Source organism: Opisthocomus hoazin, chromosome 3, assembly GCF_030867145.1.
Source record: "Opisthocomus hoazin isolate bOpiHoa1 chromosome 3, bOpiHoa1.hap1, whole genome shotgun sequence".
NCBI classification, from domain to species: domain Eukaryota; kingdom Metazoa; phylum Chordata; class Aves; order Opisthocomiformes; family Opisthocomidae; genus Opisthocomus; species Opisthocomus hoazin.
Genome location: NC_134416.1, coordinates 42,929,897 through 42,955,650, shown reverse-complemented (window position 1 = coordinate 42,955,650; position 25,754 = coordinate 42,929,897). Strand labels below are relative to the sequence as shown.

At 37.9% G+C, this 25,754-nt stretch overlaps 1 protein-coding gene across 7 annotated transcripts in view; it reads right to left on the bottom strand.

Moving 5' to 3' along the window:
- The window catches only part of ASPH (aspartate beta-hydroxylase), a 117,521-nt gene that overhangs the window by 27,552 nt on the left and 64,215 nt on the right, over positions 1-25,754 (bottom strand). For all 7 annotated transcript variants that reach the window (XM_075416087.1, XM_075416088.1, XM_075416082.1 and 4 more), the window contains 5 exons: positions 21,504-21,545; positions 7,509-7,597; positions 5,311-5,397; positions 2,027-2,177; positions 845-981 (listed from right to left, as the gene is read on the bottom strand). In XM_075416087.1, coding sequence (XP_075272202.1) covers positions 845-981; positions 2,027-2,177; positions 5,311-5,397; positions 7,509-7,597; positions 21,504-21,545 — 506 coding nt within the window. The remainder of the gene's footprint in view (positions 1-844; positions 982-2,026; positions 2,178-5,310; positions 5,398-7,508; positions 7,598-21,503; positions 21,546-25,754) is intronic.

Here is a 25,754-nt window from a genome sequence, read left to right as displayed (position 1 = left end):
CCTCAGATTCCCAGATGTGAGGGACAGAACTGGGCCTTTATTCTCAGGAGGTGGTACTAATCATGCTGACTTGTCCTTAGTCTACATAACCAGCCAATTACCAAACTATGCCTGTACTAAACAAGCACTGCAACAAGTGTGCCAGCATCAACAAGACCATCAAGTGCTGACAGCTTGTGCTCTACCAGTGATGTCAAGCTTTGCATCTGTCAGAGTTTGCAGATGTTAACAGGGTTTCTAGATCACAGGAGCGGAGTGGCCCTTCCTGGCAGTGAACTTTCCCCAGCTTGATAACCATAGATAAGATAGCAATGTAAATCCAATGAACTGTCCACATGACAAGCATCACGAAATTAAAACAGAATTTAGGGTGCCTACAAAAATCGCGAAAAACCAAAGGTTAAATAGCTGTATTGACTACTGAACCACTTTAATACGTGGCTAGAGACGGTGTACCTGTAAACAAACAGGCTCTCTTTCTTCTGCTTTTCATGTCTTGCAGATAAGATATATTTTTATACTCTGCAGTACATCTATATATGTTGTCAATATATTCCAAACCCAGCTACCAGAAGGTATAAGAAACTACATATTATTAAGCATACGAAAAACATCTGCATTTCTCTGCTTATGAGGAAAAACATTCAGCATGACAATATCAAGAAATCTGAACTAAAATGAGAAGATAATTAAGAACTGCACTAGAAAAAAATTATATCTATATTAACCCTTCAAAACCAGACATGCAAAATGTTCAACAATAGATAACGTTAAAAGCAGGCAATCTTTAGAATGAACTTATCAATGCAAATAATTTTTTTCCTTGGCTGGAACGGAAGCTCACCTCTTCATATACTTTCTTGGCATTGCTGTTATCTCCTATTAAGAGGTAACCAACACCAAGGTCATTCTTGAATGAAGTATCACTGGGAAACAGCTGAACTAATTTCTGTAGAGTAAGCAGGGAACCTCTCATGCGACCTAATTTGATGGAACAAGACTTAATTACAACTACAGATTTGCGTAACAGTAGTAATATGCTTACACAACATCTAAGCAAAAACAAATCAGAGCCAGGTGTTCCACTTTCACTGAAGATCAGGAAGCAGAACCTGAAAAAAAACTTGTGCGGACGGGAGTATACCCAGCTGCTTGGTTGTCACCGGGGGGTCTAGCTGTACAAGGATATTTCAGGGAATCACTGCGAAGGCATATCATGCAGTGTTATGGTAGCCTCTAGTGGAGAACCTTTCACAGTGTAGCAGTAACATCAGCTTTGGTTACTCTTTCATTTATAGATGTCAAAGCTTTCAACAAAACTAGGTAAATACATCCGGATAAGCTTAATCTTAATTGATTAAATAATTAAATGTGTTTCTGGTGTTAAGCAATAGTTCCATTATATTCCCATTATGAAATTAATCACGCTTTACATACTTCAAATGAAGTACATTCCTTGACTTCCTAGATGAGGTCTCACTGTGGAACACCAAGATCAAAACAAGTTGATATTAAAATCCCACCCATGGGAACAGAACTCTCTTCTCCACCAAAGTTGACTGTGCTTCATATTCTAATCAGCACTTCTCATACATCACAGAACTGTGATCTAAACTTTTTCATGTAAGCCCCAAGTTCAATTCCATTCTTCTCTATGTTTACTGAAAGTTTATTCTCGGTATCTTTACTCTGTGTATGCCAGTTCTTTCCTCATCATTTCCCTCAGCTTCAACAGAAAAGAAGAATATTTTCTTCCTTCTCTGGTCAATAAAAATTTTTTGACCACTTCTCATAGCACCTAGTGTGCTGTTGTCTACAGGCACTATTAACACAGAAGCAATTATATACACTACTTCCCTAGAAAAATTTTAAAGAATTTTAAAGTATTTTTCAAAAGCCTCTCAGAGATCAGGAACAAAAGTCCTACTGAAAATTTAACAGAACTGGCGCTTATAAGCCCTTAGTGATCTTTTCCAAGTTTTGCTCACACAACTTCCATGATTTTTACACCTTCCTCAAATCTTACCAAGAAACTGCTGTCTGTCTGCTTCTCGTTTCAAGCTCAGTTTTATCAGATCTGAAGGGACATTTGGCAGACTAACCACTTCATCGTAGGTGTTGATGGCTTTTTGCAGCATTTCATTGCTTCTCATTTTCTCAGCTAAGTCATCTTCAGACTAGAAAGAATCACAAAACCATTATTAAAACACATAGTAATCCATTAATCTTAAAAAACCCCTCATTTTCTTAAAAGGCAAATTATGCAATTGTTAGACTATGGGAATAATTTCAGAATTATCTTTCATCTCTATACTTTTGGCATAACAATGGAAGACTTATCTGGTTGCGCTTCATGGTAAGGGAGATCAGAATTACTATTAATTCTTGTTTCCCGCAAACTGAAAGCATGAGAAAACTTGCATCTAAAACATACGTTAACCCATATATTTGGTTAACATCTGTGGAAGTCATGATTTCTGCTTTTGAAAATAAATTAAATCTTTTAATACAGAAGAAATGTAAATTGTTGCCTATGGAGTATTTGTATCCTAAGCTTCACACTGGCAGCAACAGACAGATCAAAACAGACCAACAAACATTTCTTTCAGGTATTGTGACACAAATTTATTTACACTCTTTCTTAGAAAACTAATTAGGAATTGGCTTTCTTGCCTATGTTGATAGATTATCTACTCTACAACACTTTCAGAACTTAAATTTGTTCGTTAAATTCAGGAACAGAACAAAGGATATATGAGATCTCTACTGTGAAATTACAGCTTCAGCAAAGCCAATGGAACCTACTACTGATTTCAGTGTTGCCTGGCACTTTCATCATTTGTTTCCACAGCTGAAAAAAATTACACTATATCTCAAAAGCTGAATTTTTAAAGCTTTATTTTGAATTGTTTACACAAATGCAGTCATTTTCATGTGTTAATGCATTCTTCCCAAACAGATCTATTTATATTGGCTTAGGTTCTTTCTTAAGTCAATTAACAGAGCAAGGTGTAGGTGCATCACAAGCACTGCAGGTGCAGAAGCTCTTCTTGGTTTCTCTAAAGTCACTGTTGTATCAAACACACACATTAATTGAAACAGCTTCAACTGTGCTAACTGCATACGCAGTAGTAAGCAGTCAATATCGACAATCTTTTTAAACTTCTGTCCTTTACTTTTTCCCTAGCGTTACTTTGAAACTGAACATGAGAAATACAAAAAAATATGGTTACTCTGACAAGCTGTTGTTCAGTTGGTTTCAGAGATAACTTCAGACATCAGTTTGAAGATATTGTTTATTTTTCTGGTGTACATTCACTAGGAAATTTGTTTTTCCTTTTTAGAGGGAATTGTAGGGCAAAGAATATTAAAAATACATAAGCAAGAGGAAAAAATTATCAGCATAAAACCTGTATAAATTTACCAGTATAGATACTACAAATCATATAAGGAGGATTAAGATTTATCTACTCTTCAGCCTTAAAGGTGTTAATAATTTCTGTAGAACATTTTTTCATCTGGCTTAAGTGTAGCTGCAGAAATCAAATCCGGAATTGCTGAGGTTTCTGAAAACCACTTCTAATCATGAAAACTTCTGTAGAACTTCGGGGAAAACAGTTGCCTTTTAAAGCTATTAAAAGATCCAGAAAAATGAATCCTCATGTCTTATTGGAAACTGAATCTACAAAACCAGCATTTAATGTTGATTCATAGAAATGGAGAAGTACACTCCTGTGGTGAATTCCTAGCCTTCACCCTTACCCTTCTCTGCAGTTTTACCTTTAGTTAGTGATGGCAGATAGCAAATTTGAATGTGTTGTGTTTGTATAAATACTCATTTAAAAGTAATACAGTGCTACAATGTAAATCCTAAGAATAATCCATCTGTCAGTGAAGCCCATGATTTTCCCATTCCTCCAAACAGCTTCAACTTACACATATTGGATTCAATAAATTGTCATTGATCATGTTAATACAAGTGTTAAACAAAAACACTTATATGAACCTACAGAGGCTATGGAGAATGGAAATGAATTTATAGTTGTTTTTATACATTCTCAGAAAGTGTATGCTAATCATGACTTCAGATGTTGGTGTGTAGGACCTTTGAAGCGTTACTAAAGTAGTAGGTGGTGACTACAAAGTGTTGTAAAGGGACAAATGAAATTGTGGCACTGGGGGGAATTCTGAACGAGAATAAGCTTCACATGGCTGGCTTCCACATTCTGCCCTCCTCCCTAAAAGCAGGGAGCTAATGAGAGGACAGGAAGCATATTCTCTTAGATATAATGAGTAGATTCATAAAACAGGTAAATATTGAAAGCATGAGTTAACAGAGTTAAGTCCATCACATACATGAACCAAAAGTGGTCTCCTGCCGTAAGCAGGCAAACAGTTCAGCAGACTATTCTTCACATAAAACACTGAAGTATTTGGTCTGCTGTGTATCAAGTGCTTGTGTGATAGTTTTTTGGATAACCATGGCTTTGGTTTTAGCATGACTATTATTAACCAAGTGAAAACTTGTTGTGACTCCAATTCAAGTGCCTCATGAATTGTGTAAGAGCACAATTCCCTTCTACAGTGAGGGTTTCCACTTTACCTGTCTTGACTAAGAGCAGTTCAAGCAGTCTTTTATTACACCTAGTGCGGTGGGATTATCCTACTATTTATGAAAACACGAGGATTGTTCTCTTCTGAAACATCCCAACATGGCTCAAAAATATTATGAGTGCAGAGCTTAATTTCCAATGCTTTATATTTTTTTTTTTTTTTGAGGGGAACAGCTGAAAGAGATCTCGCATGACAAGGAAAAGGTAATTAAGTCTCCTTGCTTAAGAATTTGTGTTCTTTATCCTTTAACACCCTCTCTACAAAATCTCCAAATCCTCTTCCTTACTCCCAGTAAGCAAAACGCAGAATTTAGCCCAGAGCTGACTGATGTGTTGATTTGCCAGATGCAGCAAACAGTGTGTAACAGCTAAGTTCTGCCTGTTGCTCCTGCGCTGGGACATCAGTTTGGATTTATTTCTAACCATTCATCTGACAGTTTTCATGGGATCTACAGAATGTATCTTATTTTGGTGTTATTTACAATACTTTACACTAGACCAAAGATGGACAAAAGCTCCCAAAGTAACTGGGAAAAGATAGAGGACTGAAACAGATACAATATGACAGAACACATAATTCTTTTTTTCCCTAGGAAACATCCATGAAATTATAAATGAAGTCTCACTGGGGTTTAGAACTCTATTGGTAAAAAAGGTTTATTTTATCTTTTTTAACATTTATGGCTTTTTTTAGTACCTGTGCTTTCCCGTATCTTGCTCGAGGACTCTGTGGATATTGATTTACTAATGCTTCAAAGGCCCTTAGAGCTTCTTCAACCTTTCCCTGGAAAGTAGAGATATTTATCAGCAATTCTACCTAATAAAAATCCTGAAGGATGCATGACCTAATAACACTTCATTTTCCCCAATTAAAAAGCAAAAACAAAATAAAAAATTGAAGCCTGAATCAACTGTTCTCACTCACCTTTTTGTTGAGATTGCCTGCTTATTTAAGATAAATTAATTGTCATTATTTATGAAACATTATTATCTACTTTCCATGGTTAAAATGAATAGCTTTGTTTTTCTTTTACTCACTTTCCCTTTGTTGGCTGGAAAAAATTCAGAGATGACAATAACCTGTCTATATAAAAATGTAAAGATTATGTTGCTAATAACAAAATCCAAACTGAATGTAACAGAGAACAGAAAGGAAGTTCTAGACATACGTGGAAACTTCCTCTCTTCATGCCTCACATGATGAACAGTATTGTAACTATGGTTCTTCTGGGGGGAACACTGTAGGCTCACCCATAGCCTAGGGATGTTTCCTCCAAATGTTTTGTGTAACTATGTCTCTCAGGACACTTCACATTGCTCTGTGTCTCTTCCCTGTCACATACAAAGTCCATATGTAACTATGGTATTCTCGTGACTGACACTGACTAGGCAAGTAATGGTGGAAGTTGAGAAGAACCAGCTGCTCTGTTAAACAGGAGCTAAGCACTGCTCGGCAAAATCTGGCATCAGATCTTGCTACCACTTCCAATTCTCACAGCTTTATAAATACGAGTGGACTATTATACACAACTGTCTTGCTATCTTCAAATTTTACATATGTCTGATTTATTCCTAAATTTATCCTGCTTCCTACAAGACAAGCATGAGTGTCTGCAGCTCACCAAGAAGCACAGGCAGGAAAAGAGAGTCAGCCAACTGACCTTGTAGGCTCATGAAAAGTTTCTGTCACACCAGTCTCTGATTAACCAATTGTTTAAGTAACAAGAAGCATGAAAATGCTTTTTATTGTTGCATTCTAACACATAAACAAGACTCCTAGAGAAGAGCAGCAGCAGCCTGAGGTTAGTGCTCTCTATGTAGTAGCCCTTCAGCCCCACCATAGACCTACAGGAACTCTGGGGCTGCATAGATGGCAATGGAAAGCTAAAATCGCACAGTCAGTCTTCTGAAAGTCAAGACTAATCCTACACCTGTAGTGACTAAAATGGTTTTTATTGTACTGTATTGAAAACAGTGTATCTCTTTGCTCATCCGTCTTAGATCCAGGCTACAACAAAGACCTGCAGTTGTTTTCCATGTGCTAGGACTGTCTGTGAGGCATCTCAGAGTTTTTACAAGATCTACATCCAAAAGTCTTAAGGTCTCTCATTTCTAACAATAAATAGTGAAGCTAGACTATGTGAATCTCACATTTAGAAAAGGGACATCTCTGCAAAGTCATGTTTTCTGAAACACTCAAATAAAAGAATAAAATGGGAAGTTATCACAGAAGATGACTGAAGAGTTTTTGTTTATTCTTGGGTTTGACTGCTTGTTTTGCACAGTCTAGTTATTAAATTCAAAACTACCAAAACTGAATGATTGGTTAATTGATGTTAAGGTCTTGCTGCCACAGGTGAGAAGCAGGAACATCTGCTTCATGCTCTAAGCAGCTGCACAGGAGCAGAGACGCTCATGGGACGCACAGAGACTCCCAACAGAAACAACGCCTACTGCAAAGATTTGCACCTAACGCGCCTGAAGCATATGAATCTGGAGCTCTCAGCAAGTGTTAACATGCTTATATTATTTAAGTTCTCTGGTAATAGCTGACTTCAGTACTCAAATGGACAACAGTGATAGGACAGAACTAACGCTGTTCCATATGATTAATTTGAGCAATTTTTTGATTATAGGAATTCAACAGTCAAGCTAAATATTTTCAAGGTTAAAGGTGAGCAAACACACATGAGCAGACATGCACTTATGACTTTAAAAAATTTAAGATAAACAATCCAGCAGAAATGAAACTTGAAGGACAAACATGCATGGAATATTTTAAAAAGTTAATTTCACAGAAAATCTAAAAGTAATTCTCCCTTTTTCAAAGTTAATTTTTATTTTATTCAGTATTGTCCAATGTCTACAGTCCAGAGTGAAACATTGAAACCTTACTTTTTTACGTAGCTTTTCTGCAGCATCTAGTTCAGCTTTAATGGTCTTATCAAACTTGTTTAGAAGCTTTGGCTTCTTCTTCTTTTTAGCTAGAAGAGATTTTAAAAATGCACAGTTCATTACTTTTGTCATATTTCACAGCATTTGTTTGGAGTAACCTTTAACTAGAGACTAGTACTGTGCTGGTAAAGTGCATGATTTTCAAATGAGGCAGTTTCAAAATACACTGAAAAGAAATTGCTTTCTTAATTACTACAATCACAAACTCCTGCATGAAAAAGCAACCTTCAGTCATTTAAACTGGATAACTTTGCAGCCAAGTTTCTGATAAAGCATATTTTATCTCACAATTTTTTTTCCAAATGGTCCGAGATGAAAGAACAAAGAGAACCGTTATTTTTCCACATTTATAGGGTATTATGAAAAATATCATTAGCAGAACACATTAGTAATGTCTAAAGTTGTGCCTGTGTCTACTTCTTTGTCTACAACAATAAAAAGACTTGATAGAAATCACAGTGACTTAGGGTAGGAGGGACTCAAAAAGTCACATCGTCCAACTTCCTGCTGAAGATGGGTTCAGCACTGAAACGTCTGATCATGACCTCTGAGTAATCAAGTTTCCACAGCCTAACAAGCCATCACACAGTAGCAGAGCAGCAGCACTATGTGGCAAGCCAGTCTTGAAGTAAATTGTGTCAAGTAAATGGTGTTTGAAGCAAATTGTGTCAATTTAAAGAGCTATTTACTTCATAGCAATTCACTCTTAAACAATGTCTATTTGGTTGCACTAAGTATACTAGATGTTAAAAAAATGCAAATACACTACTGAAGGATATGACAGCAGATAACCACTTCTCTCCAAATTTGCTATAGCTAAACTTTGCTTTTGCACTTTAAAAAAACCCAACCCTTTTCTGACACAAATAAGGGAAATATATATTGGCTGACACAAGTAATTACCAGTTATGTATATCTGTAATTTGTAGCACATTTTTGCTTAAATTATGTATTATTGGTTTTCCCCTCTATGGGCAATAAGTCATTAATAGCATGAAAAGACATAAAATTGTTATTTTCTTTGTAGAAGTTTAAACAGGGAATGCAGTAACTTGCATGCGCAAAGCTAAACCCAAACACCCTACAGCTTAACACCACAAGATTGCTGGAATGCTGTAGCAAGTATTTTGGATAACGGCTACAAGGCACTGTAACTAGTCATGTTTTATCCTGCTTCCCAAGTCCTCGGGTGCGCTCTTCAGGGAAGACAAGAGCCATCACATGCTACTGGAAGCTGTGCTGACGATTCATTAAATGATACTTCCTCTCCAAGACTCTGGTCCTACAAAGAGCTTTAGGCAGACAAATCATGTTATCTACGTTAAACCTCAGAGAAAGACCAATGCCTTAGTTAATGCTAAACAAAACCTAACCCCGTCCAAGCATTACAGCATCTCCTGAGTCTGAGCTGCTTTTGTATGAGAAGAAAAAAAAAACAAAAACACTTGACCATCTTTAATTCTTTCTGTGTGAGACTTTTACTGTCCTGTTCAGCACTAAACTCGGGCAGCTCTGCACAGACAGTTTTTCTTACATTGCCTTTATAGGCTATTCTGCAGCATTGGTATGCACAGTTAAATAGATGTTATTGCTTTTCAAGGGCAGGGGGAAAACAGAATTTAAGCTATCCTACTAAATTCCATTTACTAATTCACAAAAGTTACATGAAGCTTTAAATGTAAAAACGTATTAAGATCTATACAGGAAAGGTACTAAAGCAGTAGTGCATTAGAAGTATCACAGCCTTGCTGATCCTTCATATCATGGAAGCAACCACAATTTTCCAAGGCATTACCTACCAAGAAGTTAAGAAGGAAAAAATTGTCCAACATACAGCAGCTTACTCCTTTTTCAGGATAAACCACCAAATAGCATACTATAATATATTGGTTTTGTTCCCCTAAATGCTTCAGGTTTTCCCTGTACCTTATGACTCGAACTCAAGCATTTACACTCAAGTACAAAATAACACACTTAAGGAATGTAGTTATCATGGAGCTGAACTGATCAAAGAGATGCTTTGCTTTTTTAAAAAAATACAATAATACAGATGATTCTCATGTCTTTTGTTCATTCCCCACAGACAATCTAGTAGGAATGCATTTCAATCTGTAGCTGATTCCAGTCTTGCTGTGTCTTACCTTAATATTGTACATTTCGTAGGAAAGTGATGTCTTCACAGAATCTTAGGGGTTGGAAGGGACCTCTGTGGATCATCTAGTCCAACCCCCCTGCCAAAGCAGGGACACCTACAGCAGGTTGCACAGGACCTCGTCCAGGTGGGTCTTGAATATCTCCAGAGAATGAGACTCCACAACCTCCCTGGGCAGCCTGTTCCAGTGCTCCGTCACCCTCAGAGGGAAAAAGTTCTTCCTCATGTTCAGACGGAATTTCCTGTGCTTCAGTTTGTGCCCGTTGCCTCTCGTCCTGTCGCTGGGCACCACTGAAAAGAGTCTGGCCCCATCCTCTTGACACCCACCCTTCACATATTTATAGGCATTTATAAGGTCTCCTCGCAGCCTTCTCTTCTTCAGGCTGAACAGGCCCAGCTCCCTCAGCCTTTCCTCACAGGAGAGACGCTCCAGTCCCCTCACCATCCTCGTAGCTCTCCACTGGACTCTCTCCAGTAGCTCCTCATCTTTCTTGAGCTGGGGAGCCCAGAACTGGACACAGTACTCCAGATGGGGCCTCACTAGGGCAGAGTAGAGGGGAAGGAGAACCTCCCTCGACCTGCTGGCCACAGTCCTCCTAATGCACCCCGGGATCCCATTGGCCCTCTTTGGCAACAAGGGCACACTGCTGGCTCACAGTCAGCTTGTCATCTACCAGCACTCCCAGGTCCCTCTCCGCAGAGCTGCTCTCCAGCAGGTCAGCCCTGAGGCTGTACTGGTGCATTGGGTTGTTCCTTTCCCATGTGCAGGACCCTGCACTTGCCCTTGTTGAACTTCATCAGGTTCCTCTGCACCCAACTCTGCAGCCTGTCCAGGTCTTGCTGAATGGCAGCACAGGCTTCTGGTGTATCCACCACTCCTTCCAGCTTTGTGTCATCAGCAAACTTGCCTCAGTGCATTTTCATGCAATTAATTACGATAATGATTAAAGAGCATAGCACTGGCTCTATTCCAAGTGTTCATACCCCCTGAATCCAGCAAAACTCACAGAACCAGCTCTCATCATGAGAGCAAGGATCCCTCCACCACAGACCTTCAGTCCACAATGAGTAACAGGTATGGCCAGGAGTTTCTGACATAACATCACTGGGCCTTAAAAGAACAATCCATAACTTGCAAAATGTTTCTTGGGTTTCGTGGTTTTTATATTTTCTTTTCTGAGAATATGCCAGCTCAGTTCTTCAAGAAACCATGGCTATTTCTAGGGCCTGGCTCACTCAACTGTAGGTGTGGAAGAACACCAATGCATCAGGCAAAGCAGCCCATAAAAGCACGCATCCCCAAAGACTTTTTAGGTTGGTTGAGCTCACAGTTGCTACGTGAAACTGTCATTTGCTGTTAGCAGGAAAACTGAGGCATGTCATTTCCTCTGGGTACGTGATCAGAGAGCTTCCAGCTAGACATTACCACCCTACAGTTGGTTTGGTCCTGTTCTCTAACTAGGAAGTTGTATATACAAGAAGTGATGTAAGCCAGAAACAAAATGTCAATTCTCAGTTCCTATGGCATGAATCAAAACCTTTATCTAAGACTGGCCAGTTACACAGAAACAGCGTATCCAGTAAGGGAGCACAGCTATTTGCCACCTTTCTAACTTTCAGTATTCATGGTAAGACAGAGTCATTTGGCCTGTGGGACACTGTTTCCACAATTCCTTTGAGTTTACAAGGAGATGGCTCAGAAGAAAAAGTGAATGAAAATCTTACAAGTCTGTGGCATGCAGATATACAACATCTTTCCCCTGATATTTGACTTGGTGATGTGTTGCAAGAACCTTATTGCCACCCTCCATTACAAAAAATTATTATCTTCCTATTTTCAGTACAATTATATATCGGCTCTAAACCAGCAGGAGATCAATATGAAAAGCTGGAAAGGAGCTGTTAACATAAATATTAGTCAGCTGCTAGGCACCAATATAACACAGTAAACATTATGCAATGAACAATCATTTTCATCTCCTATTCTACTCCTATGTTAAAGGATTCACCAGGGAGCTTTCAGTGTAACCATCAAACATTCCTCTATATTAACCAGATAGCCTGCTATCTCCCTGCAGGGGTATTTTAATAAATTATCCATTCCCTCCTTCTAGCGTAATAATCTTTTAGCAGATGTGACCCAATATATTAAATTCAATGTTACAAACAAGTTAACTCCTCTGTTTTCAGAGGAAAAAAAATGTAATTTTCTTTCAATGACTTACAGATTTCACCATGTAGCTGAAGTAATGCATGATCACACAACTGCTAAAGCAATTTGTAGTCCAAATCTGGTTGAGCATTAAAACGGTACTAATTATTCTCTATACCACACTATGGTCTTCCAAGAATAAAACTGAGGATTTGCAATAATGGCCTTAGATGTAAGGACAGGCTTTCTATCTAGCATTCCTGTCACAGGATTGCTGAAGACTCCCTCAGAGAAAACAGGTTTCCACTGTCAAAGCAGCAAGCTAGGAAGAAGTCTTATAAGAAACTCCATGCTACTTCTTTCTGTTGGAGAATAAACAAGGGCCATTGATGACAAGCAATCTCATATCTCCCTTCTGTATTAAGATCAAGGAGAGAAGAAGAAAAAAGAAAAAAAAAATCCCAAACCCAAGAAGGGAAATATTTTGGAAGTGGCAATGTATTAAACGTGCAGTAAACTTAATAACCTGCAATGTCTTCCAAAGAAAGATCATGAAATAGCTATTTGATATACCTATTCTGGCACATGAAAACTAAAATATCAGGCATATTTCATGTTTTTATGTTGAAAGGCACCTTGTCATCACCAAAAGCAGTCACAGTCTTTCTAGAAAGGACAGAACACACCTTTTGAAAAATGAGTACACTGCCAGATACTCTTCAAATCACAAGAGCATCACATGAAAAATAAGGAAAAGAAACCAAATGATTAAAGGTGATTGAATCACTTTTGAAGAATGGTTTAAAAATGTTTTAATTGTTGGGGGTGGGGGCAACATTTACATCTTAAGAAGCAAGAACAAGAACAAAGGGGAAAAAAGGTAGGAGTAATGAGTTTGCCACTGGAAGAGGGGTTCATACTACTCTGTAAAAAGCAGCTACAGAGATGAAAAGAATAAATATTCTATATCACCACGGTCAGGACAAGGAATAGAAGGCTTAAAATTGCTACCACAGAAAATTTGGCTTGAACATCTGGAACTAGTATCTATGAGCAAGCACAGCAGAACAGATTGCTCAGGGTAGTCATGGAATTCTAATCACTGGAAATTTGTAAGAACAATTTGTATAGGCACCTGCCAGGAATGATGCACACAGTTGGTAAGGCCTTTGGTCAACAGAATAGACAAAGTAAGCTTCAGGGTCCCACCTAGTCTTATGCTTGCGGTGCCAGTTGTCACTGTGACTGAGACCCCTCCTAGCCCTATGCCAGCAACACAATATTGAAGTTCAAAAATAAATGCATCAGTTGTCGATTATCTGATTTCTCTAACAGTCATGCTTTTATGTTCTGCAGGTTCCACTCAACCATTAATCTTCTGCTCATCTTTCTGTTTCCTTCTGTCATCCTCTTCTTGAACCTCTCCCCTTGTCAACCTTGATGCCCTACCACATTTTTTCCTTTTCATTTCTACCTGTGCTCACAATCTGTTCCTTGGTCCAGCTCTTCCTATTTATCCCAACTTGTTCTTAGATACCTGTCTTCCTCCACACACTTGTTGCTCATGCCCTTCTTCAAGGATCTTTTCCCATAAACTTGGTTGCCCCAAATCCCTGTTAACGACCATCGACTACCACTCCTCTCTGCCTCTGCGGCACACTTCAGCAAAGGATGAGGGCTATAAGAAGCCATGAGAGCGACCCAACGAAAAATGAATGCCAGTGACAAAGCCTCTCTGCTGTCACATAATTACACCTGCACAACACCAAATGGTGCTAACAGAACATACGTATCCCTTTGCAAGAAACACTTTACCTATCCCCGCGCACAATTATCTGAAAATCGTCACAGCCTGAGCAAGAAGCAATACAACTACTTGGCTCAGCAGCAGCACCTGATGGCATCGCTCTTTGTTCTCTAGCTAAAGTTCACCCACTTTGTCATCACTTGAGAAGGTCACTGGTGCAGTGACAGCTTAAAATTGAGGCAACTAAATTTAGGTTTCTGTATGTAGACACCTAAATCCTGCTGTAATCTTTAGAAATCTAGTCATTACAGTCAAGGGAGCCTAAAAGTGAGTTCAGCACAAAGTGAACACCTTCTGAGTGGTTAGCTGACGGCTCCACTGACTGTGTAGATGACCACTGTATACAATGCAGTTTGGACACCACACCAGCACAAGCAGCCACATGCACATGTCTTGACCTGGAACCGAGTCCCATCCGCGCTGTTCTCCTCACTCATCAACATTACTGTTAGATGACAACTCATACTCCCACAGGCTGTTTGGAAGCCAGTAGTGTGAACACTGAAAGGCTCAGGAAATGGTGCATTCCTTTCTTTCAGGACCTCATCTCACATAAAGTTTCAGAGCTGCTAAGGAATAGCATCAGAGGAAATCCTGCTCAGGTCTAAAGATCTAGACTAGACTACACCATCTGCTTTGAGACAAGGGGAGATACAGCAGCAACCATGGACTGGACAGGCGATGGATAATGAAATTTACTGGCTAAACTCAAACATCTCTCCACTGATTATTAGCCAGCATGTAAATGTGTAAATTAATATTTTGTAGGTGTTACTACTACACACTCTCGCAGAGGAAGAAACATACACTAAGTTCATGATAAAAGCTTTTCTTTTCTTTCATTTAAACACTGGGAAAAATCAAAGAAACGAATGCAAAGTACATCTTGTGAAGCTACTGAATCTTTTGCTTGAATCCTTCCAAAATCAATTTTTAAGAAAGGCATTTCCAAAATGAGTTTTCCCAATGCAAAATTTCATCTCATTGCTTTCTGTCACAATGCACTGTTTTTAATCCATTATAGCTTTTACTGAAATGATATCAATCTCAATTACTGATGCTATTATTAGCTTTTTCTGTAAAACCAAAAGGTTAATAACATTTAAAAAAATCAAGTTCTGTAAATCTTCTTCTGAAGCAGATCTACCTTTTTCTCCTAAGTAACTTCAGGCAAACACTATCAGGCAAATAATTTTGCAACTTTTATGTTAATTTTATTCACAGAATTATAATGCAAATATAATTTCTTGATACTTTACAACTTTTAATGCAAAAAGCTGCCTAAAGAAATAACAATCAAGGAATGAAGCTTTTCTAGAAATTCTAGACAAACGTCCTCATATAATCAAACGTCTGTATGGTCCTGCATAGCTGAGCGGAACACAAGGCTTGAAACTGGTGTGAAATGCCAACTAAGCCAATCGTATTAGTGCAGTAAGCGCATCCAAACCAATTACATGAAGTAACATGTGAAAATATATGGAAAAAAGAGTGATGATTAGTACATGGCAAAAAATTGGTTACGTCTGACCATAAGTCCAAAGCAATACAGAACAAACTGGTAGAAATACTAAATCAGAAATAACTAGTAATAATGCTTCTGTAATGGAGTAAATAAATCCTCTCTAGCCTCCACGGAGGGGGGAGACAACCAGCTCTCCATTTCACATTTTCACCTAAAATACAAAACAATTAGCCAGGCGAAGGAAAACCTCATCTTCCTAAAAGGGCAAACACTGCTGACCTGACAGATTAGACATCAACCTGATGTCTCCAAATAGTTAATACTTTATTAGCCAGAATTGGACAAAAATATTGAATATTATAATAATTATCTTTCATTATTAATATACTTTTTTTCTCCTAAAGATATCATATGCACTTTGCATTTTAACAGAGAGCAAATTACTTTAGTGGGTCTCTGATATTATTTACACTACAAAGACTAAACTAGTTGTTTTCTGACAATCTCATTTAAAGGACTGGGTATCTTTAGTGGAACACACAGCACAAATTTTTCTGTCCTTGCTGATGTACTTTGAGACTCTGATCAAAGGATACATGTACCGTTTTGTTCCTGAGCAAACATATTCCAAGTAAATGGGAGATAATATCATGCTGCTATTAGAAATTCCAGAACAATTAGTAGTTATCTCTAAAAACGAGCATAAACTTTCATACACTTAGAAATAATCTCTCACTCCTGTGCCTTGTAAAAAGTTAGGAGCAGATACTTCACAGTTCTGTGATTTTATTCTGACATGGCAGACATGTCAGGAAGAAGGACACCACAAGCAGTGAGCTTGTCAGCTGATGTGCAACTGTGGCCAGGAAGAAATCTCTTCTGAGACTAGCTCAGGCAGTTTTCCACCCATTCTTGCTCCCCTTTTCTCCTCTCCCTCCATCTTTTACTCTTGGTACTAACTCTTCCCTTTCCTAAGCCCTCTGCTCCCTTTCATATGTTCAGAGCCTATGAAAAGTGCTGGAGTTGAAGGACTGGGAGGGCAGGCTTACCTGCTGCACTGGAACTGGTGCCTTGGACCTGTCCTGTGCATTAACAGTGGTGACCGACATCCTGGTTGGTCTAACTTGGAGATCTGGGAGGAAGGGTGCCTTCCACACAGGCTAAACTGTCTTGCTTTAATGTTTGGAAACTGATGCTGTAGGATTTGTAGTCAATGGAGCAGGGCAGTAGCCTCCAATGTGATTATGAAACCCCATATTACACTGTAAGTATGAGTACTACTTGTTAAACATGTCTTCTAATGAAATGTCTAGTTCCTCAGAAATGGTGAGACAATAATGTCACAATCTCTCTGAGGGCGCAGGGAGAGAACACGGGGATAGAAAGACATTGCTTCCTATCTAACAGACCACCTCATAAGTGGGGTTTAGCTCGTCATTAGATTATTTATTTATTCCTATTGTCATTATAATGTCAAGGGAGCATTCCCAGTGGCTTGCTCTATCTCGCATCTGCTACTACTGGCATGCAAAACAGAAAGCAGCTAGGACTCTGACTTTTAGTTAATCACCCCGTAAGGCATAAGGATTCAAGACAAACCATGGTCTTCACAGCCACCTTGAGGGCACATGGTCCCCAGATTTGAACTGAAAACTGCACTGGAACAATCCTGCTGCATTGACTGTACGTTCTGTTTACTGCCAGCAGGTAAGTTTTAAGTTTTAAATAAAAGCTATAACTGTAGAGGTTATAACTATATAATGATGTCTCCTTATTTCTCTCCCACAGTGGCAAAAATAGACAAGTGGGGGTGCCACCTCTAAACCTGATCTGAAACAAAAACCTCCTCATGTGACGCGGCCTCATCATAGCCACTCGCAGGGAAGGCTCCGCCTGCCAGTTCTCCATCTTGAACTGTCAAAATCTAAGGAAGCAATTACCAGGGGAGACATAAGCTTTGTTTTCTAAACACCTTCCTGTCCCTGCTGTGATACATATTCAGTAATAATGTTCTTGGCAACCTGTGCATGGACACCTTAAAAGATATTGCTATGTAGATATCAACGATCACTGTCTGTCAAAAGTTTTCCAATGGATTTTATGATCTTCTGTTTTACTAATTGCCCCTGCCCCCTCCCTCAAATACTCTGACCTTCCCAGTCCAAGTTTCAAAGTTGCAGTTATGGGCTGAAAAACATACATATATATTAGTAGACCAACCACTTTTACCTGGAATTCAAAATTTGCTCAAGTAATTGTCCTCTCTCCTCATACTAGGCCCATATCATTACCCAAATTAGTTTTTGAAATTGTGTTGCCTCTCAGTGCTTGAATGAGAATTTGATGATGATGAAAAACTCCTGTCATTGTCCTGTTGTTTGGGAAGCTCATTAGCTGAGACACAGATAATCGCATAAGTGATCCACTTGTTTTACAGGCTTCTATAAATGATAACTTAGAAAGTATAAAACCAAGTAAGTGCATCTAGGCAATTTAAAGCCAGTAGCACTACGATAATTAGAAGATCTTTCTAAACCATACTGGTAGAACAGGCAAAATCTCTATAATCAGCTTATCTGGGGAAGCAATCAGACAATAAAAACGGAGGCATTGTAAGGACTAATAAAGCTGTGGAATCTAATGACTATAATAAATCTTTAGCTGCAGTTATTCCAGAACAATTTCCCTTGCAGTAAAAAGTATTCTACAGGGTTTTCTGTCTGAAATTAATGTTGGTTGGTTAGATGTTGATCATAAGAAACAATTGCAGAATGATAATTTTACTTTTGGCATATATTTCCATCATTCACCTCTACTTTTCATCATGAAGTCTTTTGGCTTCATTGCAAGGCTAGAAACAAGCAACCCTTTGACAAGACCAGAACTAAATTACTTCATTGACCTTCTGTACAAAAACACACACTAATATTCTAATGTCCTACGCATTTAGTTCAGCCTGGTGTTATGCAGCAGTTTTGGACTTCTAAAACTACACTTCTATGGAGTTTATGGAGTTTAGAAAGCAAGGGGGTCCATGCTGAACCTTGTGACTCAATGGGAGCATCTCCCTTACCCCTTACGCTTTTCTTTTAACTCTGTATAAATAATTTTCCACTCAGAACCTCCTTCAGTTTTGTATTCCATTCATTTAATAAGTCATAGAGTGAACCTTGCCAAACTTTGTAAAATTACATTTTCTAACTTTTCAATAAAATCTTTTCTTACTAAAACCTTTGGCTGTGATTATTTAAGCGATCTAACCACTCATTCACAACAAGTACAACATTGGTCATTCTGCCTACAGCTCGTATTTGATACAAGCTACCATTAAATACTTATTTAAACCAGCGGGTATTATGTATATCCTTAAAAGTAGAGCTTGCATGGGTAGAACTCAGCCCACTTAACTTGGGGTGACAATGCTGGAGGTGAGCTAAGCGCTTGTGCTCTTTCTACAGCAAATGGAGCGCTGGTTAACGTTCTCAATGGATTTTAGGGCACAACTCACCTCACCCTGCAGCAAAAAGCCTACGCCTACACTTAGCCAGAAGAATCACACTTCAGTTTCCACAGGTTATACAGGTTAGATCTCTACCGGTACCACAGTGGAATCGTACACATCCTGTTCAAAGGTAAATACCTAGAGTAAACCGAGGTGAATGTCGACCCTGGTATCAGAATGACACTTGCAGGGCCACTTGTGGAACGACATTGTCCTAAGCCTGTATGTACACCTTATGCACACCTGATGCAACACAACTGAGTGCTCCAACCAAATAGCATTCATTTTCACTTTCATGTTTTATCAGTTTTGAAAGGTGAAAATTATTATTGTAATTACCTATGCTGATGTTCAGTGTATGAAAGAAACATGCTTATTGCAGAAAATGATTGTTCCAGTTTTATCTCCATGCTTCAGCGATACAAATAAATATTCAACACATGCTAACATAAGCCAAAGTAGAAAAACGAATCTCCTTACTTAAATTTAAATATTGTTAGCCTATGTGATCAAAAATAACCTCATATGGAAAGATGTCTTATGGATGTGGTGTACATATATGCCCTGGATTGTACTACCTGTGAAACATTTTAAAGAATTCTCTCTCAGATTCACCTGAAACATCCGTCCCGTTTAAAGTATTTAAGTATAAAGTCTGACCACATTCTTGAGAAGACAAAAAATCCTTCTCAATTAAGTACAACAGAGAAAACTTGAAGGGATAGTACACTGCATATGAGTTTATTTTAGTTTTTGTTTCTTTACATAAGTTTTCAGGAGTTTCTGTCAATACAGAAGAAGTTTCACTGAGACTGTTACTAAACTTAATAAAATACTATTGAAAACTGAAATTTACAGAATTTTTAAGACATTTTGCTAACAAAGTACTACAAAGACTGCAGCAGTGAAAAAATGTTAATGTTCTAAGTTCCACTCAAAGCTGTAAATAGTTTCTGCACAGAAGGCCTTTCAGAGCTTGCATGTCCAAATATCTGAAAACAAATGCAGACTTGCACGTACATCTCTGTGCACTGTCAAAATCACCAGCAAGCCCTAAACCCAAGCCAAACATGAATTTTCAAATTCCCAGCTCCTTAGATTTCTGAGTTTTCTACATACACCAGACAGTCACAGTACAGTATTCTTTTTAAATACATCTTTCAAATTTATTGCTACATCTTATTAGGGTAATTTAAAATAAACCAATTCAAGAGCACTTTAAATAACTTTCCATCACTAGGATAATCTATAGCTAGAAACTTTTACTGAAAGCGAAAACTTAAACAGTAAAACAATATTCCACTTGTATGAAAACCATGCAAGCAGTTTAGCTATAAATAAATTTCATAAAAAATGCAGGGCTGTTTTTCCCTGTAGGATGAACAATTTTATCAATCTAACCTGGAAAACAAAACCAGCCCTTTTTCCAGTTTATAGAAGTCCTGTAATCTGCAATGGCAGGACTCAGCAGAAGCATTTATTTAGCTGCTGTTTAAAAAGAAACAAAACCCCACAGCACCTATGGTGTGAAAGGAAAGCAGCTCCACCTTGTCACACTTTCAAGTCATAAAGTTGTCTTACAGTTCCAGTTAATAATGTTGCATAATAGTAAATCTGTACCTTTTCATTTTCTTAAACAAGCTACTATTTTTACCTATGAATGCTTTTTACCCATACTGAATGGCTATTGCACATAATTTTATTCTACTGTTCTAACAGGTCAATGAAATAAGCACATAAGGGTGTGTTTTTTCTATCAAGTATCTAAGCCCAGTGCAGTGGGGTATCTAACCTTTTATAAATGAAAATGTGGATGTAATTGCCTTGCTTTCCAAGTAAACCGACTAACGGTATATTTACTTTTAAAATGTAATGCTTACATTTGACATATTTAATCCTTATATAAAATGATTAAAGTTTGCCAGTCCTAAAAACTGATATTTAAAACACCAACACACAAAACCCAAACCAATAAACCTTACCAAAAGATCACAAAAGTAGCATTGCTAAGTACTCAGATATAACATAACAGCCACATAGAAAAGTGGAAATAGAGAATAAGAAGGGAGCAGCAGACACCAGCAGAGTCACCGAATCCCTTTCTCTCCATCTATGAGCAGTGATGGAGCTACTCAGGGCAGGCACTACTGTGCAGGCCACACCCGAGCGAAAAAGATGCAGGTACAGGCCAGGAGGCTTTTGTGTGTTGCAAGCTGCAGCGGTGTAGCTGGGGACTGGGACAAACCTTGATCCCAGTGAAGGAGGCTGTGCAAGCTTCATGCAGTGACAGGGAGTGCACGGTGCCAGTACCAACGTCAGCGTAGGGAGAACAGATTCACTGTGCTCTTGGCACCACTCACTTCTCCACCAAACCCGCCTCCGTACGTTCTTACCTGGCCTAAGCCAGATAGAAACCCTTACTGGGCAAACACGGAGCTGACGAGGACTGGTCTTAGTGTCACCTGTCTCCCCAGGCTCAGCACAGCCGGCAGTGCTGAACACAGCTTTCCGCACTGGGCAGCCCAGGTTGCCTCACACCTACAAACACCCAAGGAGCCCGGTGAAGCTGAGACCTCCGGAGTCCTAAACTAGGAGTAGAGCTCTGAATATTTAATTCCCGAAACAGCAGTTTTCAACAGCAGCCTTCGACCACGTAAGAGGGGAATACACTGAAGTCAGCTTTGGAAACGACTGTGCGTTTACTTACAAAAGCAGAGATGCACTCTGGATCTTTAGTAAACTCCAGTTTATCTACATAAGACGTACAGGAGCTAAGCTTCGCTACTATTTAATCTGATTTAAATCAGTACTCCCAGAAAGCATGAATTTCAGAACAGAATGTTACTTTCAGACTTACCTTTTTCTGTTTTGTCCTGTTCAGTTTCTTTTTCACTTTTTCCTAGAATATTAAAAATATAATTTCATTGAAAAAAATCTATGTTAAGAGTTTATGATAAGAAAGAGATACAAGAAAATGACAGCTAACACTCAAAATACACTTGGGCCAACCGGATCATTTAATTTCATTTTTGTTTTTAAAAGTAAATCGATTACTATCTGAACTATATAGTTACATAAAAGGTCTTTCTCCACAGATGCTTCACGTACTACATTATGAAATATGTTGTAACAGAAACAATAAACTTTTCTTTTTAGATATTTAGTAGATTTTGGTGAGACACACTACGATGCAAGCTATTTTGCAAGAAAAAACCCTGTTCACTAATTAAAAACTCTTGGGAACACTAGCTTAAAATATATATATTTGATTAAAAGTTAATAAACATGAAAATCAATTGGGAACCTAGGTCTCGTTTTCAGAAGTGACTTGGGCACTTAGAGACTTTTGTCTTACTTCAAATTCTAAAACAATTTGACCCAGGTGTTCTGTAAACATCTGAATGCACAGGTAAATGCTAACGAAGCGCAAGACACTCTGTAGCAAAAGATAAGACTACACACTGCACCAAAATCATGTACGCGTATACTGTGAAGGTGGTACACACAGAGACAGGCTTGTCCTCTCCTCTTTTTCTCCTTTTTAAACACTTTTTGATCCTGCCCTATTCGATAACATTTAAAGCAACTTGCCTCACAATTCTAACATTATTATTCTGTTTCCAGACACGTCCCGATAAGCTTCCAATATTTCCTTCCAATAAACTTCATACAGAACACTAAAAAGAGAGGTCAGTTGGCTTTTTAGTTAGTTATTTTCCTCTCTAACATACAGTCTTTAATTTTAAGGTATTCTTATATATAAACATTTTCTTTCATTGCTAAGACAATTAGAGACATCTTGCCAGAATACTCAATCTTCACTTTTTTTTAAACCAACTGCTCAGAAGCATTATATTGTGAATAAAATACACCAAGTAAAAATGCTGGAAAACATTTTTTTTTCCATGAAGAAACTGGGTTATGTGCACACATGAAACCAAACTATTTCACATTCTACTTTCACCCTTTACTACAAGCTGACAACTGCTACTACTGAATGTACATGACAGTACGACTCTGATTTTTAAATTCAGCACAAGGCAGAATAAGTATTAACTTGATTATGATATGGTAAATTAAATAAATATGGTCACACTAAAAGTCATTCACCTCTTCAATTATATCATAAAATCCAGATTGTCAATTAAATTGAAAGAAATGACAAAAGTATATATAGAACCAGTTGCATACCATGGTAAGACTTGGAGAAGGACTGTAACAGTGTATTAATGAATGCATTGCTCAGTACTTGCTAAAATACTGGCTTTTGTGGTTTTATTTTTTTGCGTATACCGCACAATAAATAAAAAGGTCATGTCCATCCGTCTGTCATCAGAAATGCTGTTTTAAGAAGAGCAACAAGGCAGCTCCAGATGAGACACAGAATAGTTTATATACTCATACTTCTATTATTTTTACCAGCTTAAAGCACATGAACAACCCATTACAGGACTGTAAACTATGATACAGCATGCTACTTAGACAACCATTTTCCCTGTATCTTTCCCCTTATCAGCAACATTGATATTCTCACCTGACCTCTTCTCTCCAATTCCCTCCAGGTCACTCAGTAACTCCCTTCCACCCATATTGGACATCCATCTTGTTTCTGCAACTTCTTTTCCATCACAACAAGAATGAGGTACGAGGTCATCACTCTAAAGCCTGCCCCTATCTCCCGTATTTTTGTCCACCTTCACATTTCTTTTTTACTGACGCTCATGCAACATACAAGCTACAGTTCTCTATATCCCTTTACATACTAGTATCTGTTCTCCAAATTCTCTCAGACTTTCTTCAACATGTAGTCTGCCAAATTAGCTGCCACTGATTTCACCAATGATCTTTTAAATACTCCGGCTTCTCCTTCTAGGTAGCTGCTTTGGAAATTCATCACAACTTGACTCTGTCAGCTCTGAAGATTGTGTTTCTCCTGGGTCTCACCACACTTAAGAATTCACTTCAGCATCACATTCAGCACATACTGCTTTGTTCCCTCCACACTGATCCCTAGCTTACTTCGGTGGTGCAAATGGTTTTAATTATGGTACTTCTGACAAAAGTTTAAAAACGTGCTGTCTCAAAGACAGAGATATTCTAGTAAATCTTAAGACTATTTTGTCATCAACTTAAACCAATTACAACTGAAGCAAAAAATTTTTCTTAGCTCTTCAAACCACTCTCATCCTTTACTGAATTTATCTGTTTCCAGCAAAACAAATCTAGATCAAAATCACAGACAAAACTGTTTTAACCAATTTCCACAGGCTAGGACTGCTACCACTGTGTAATGTATGCAGCAGGTATTCCCAAGAAGGTTTCTACTATAAAGAACAAGTTTATTTTTCATATTAAAATATGCCTAAATATTTCTGACTGCTTGTGACAAGTCACAACTAAAACTTATTTAAGACCTTGTAGATTTTACATGAATCCAAATCAACACTATACATAACAAATTGTACATTTACACATACACAACTTTTGAAACACAAAATTACACAATGATATTCACTAAAAACATGACACTTTTCAATATCTTTCCTATATCCAATCTTATCCATTTTCCTTACTTCTTAGAAAGTATAGTGTCATGATATGAAACCTCTTCAATTACTGAGAATGTGAAAAAGTCACTTAAAACTGCAGTAAATTTTCAATATTAAAATAAAACTTCAGTATCCTACTCTCATTTAAATTTTGCTTTCCTTATTGGTATTTCTTCCTGTGATTTCCAAAAAAGCAGCTGAATCTAAGATTTCATAGATTCACTGAGAAACAATGTAGCAAAGTGAAAACATAAAAGAAAGGTGTAATCTTCTGATTTTTCTTAAACTACTGTTCTTTATTCAGCAATATTTCACTACAAAAATATAGAGGTGTTTGAAAACTGAAAAGGTCAAGGAAGATTTTCGTCTTCAAACAGAGAACGGCACAGACAACGCCCTTGCTAGACTTCTGATTTAAACTATGGATCATAACCTAGAATATTTCTCTATGAAAGGTAGATATCGTACTTCCCCCACACATTTGCATTTGTTCAAGAGCAACATCTCATCCCTTTTAAGTCAGAAATACAAATTATGTCTCATGGGCAAAATTCAGACCAAACTGGTTGCAGAATAGCTAACACTCCAAAAGAAGAAACACAACGCAACTACAGAAGACGTAAACCTTAAACTAATGCCCGTTTCTTTCACATAATACCACCCAGAAATAAAAATTACTTCTACTTGCTATATTTCTTCCTCCTTGTAAATAATACTTTCAAATATATTCTTAAACATTCAAAATTATTACTCTGAAAAATAAGAATATTAATTAGTGTCTGAGGCAAATATTTATCCCTATAGCTAATATCTACCGCATTTTGGAGAAAATGATGACACTAGAAAGACAAGTATATTCTTCTGTGTTTTATTGCAGCCAAACATTAAAACAGATTAAATATACATTTTTTTAATAGTCCTCTTGACCTTACCCAGCTCGGCATATTTTTGTAAACATGAAGCACATAAAATCACATACTATTACCAAATACTTAAAAATTGATCGCAGCATAATATAACTCTCACAGTCCCATAATTCTACAAATAGGCTGCCGCTGTTATACAAAAAGTCCTCCATTCACCATTCTAAAATTATTCCCAAGCTTCCTCACAAAATATGGCTTTGTAAAAATTATTGCTCTGTAATTCACAATCACAGGTAATTTTACCAGAACATTCCATCCCAAACCACATCACAGTTTAAGAATATTATTGCTTTCCTGAAAAGTCTAAAGAAATCAGATTGGGACATCTTCTGTGTTTGTTGATCAGACATAACACTCACTTGTGTGGAGTCTTACTGCAATCCCAAACAAAAAAAAGCAAGCATATAGGATGCCCCTTTCACTATAAATGTAAGGAACTAGAAACCTGACTTCAAAACAGTGTTACAAAAATTTAAAATCTCCCTGTCAACCGAAAGGCAACCACTGTTAGGGTTACCAAATTGATTTTGCTTCTTAAAAATTTATTTCATTTCTTCTAAGCTGCCACATGAGGCTTGGCAATTTCCTAAAAACACAGCAATTATTCCTGAGCCAAAAAGGAACACATGCAGA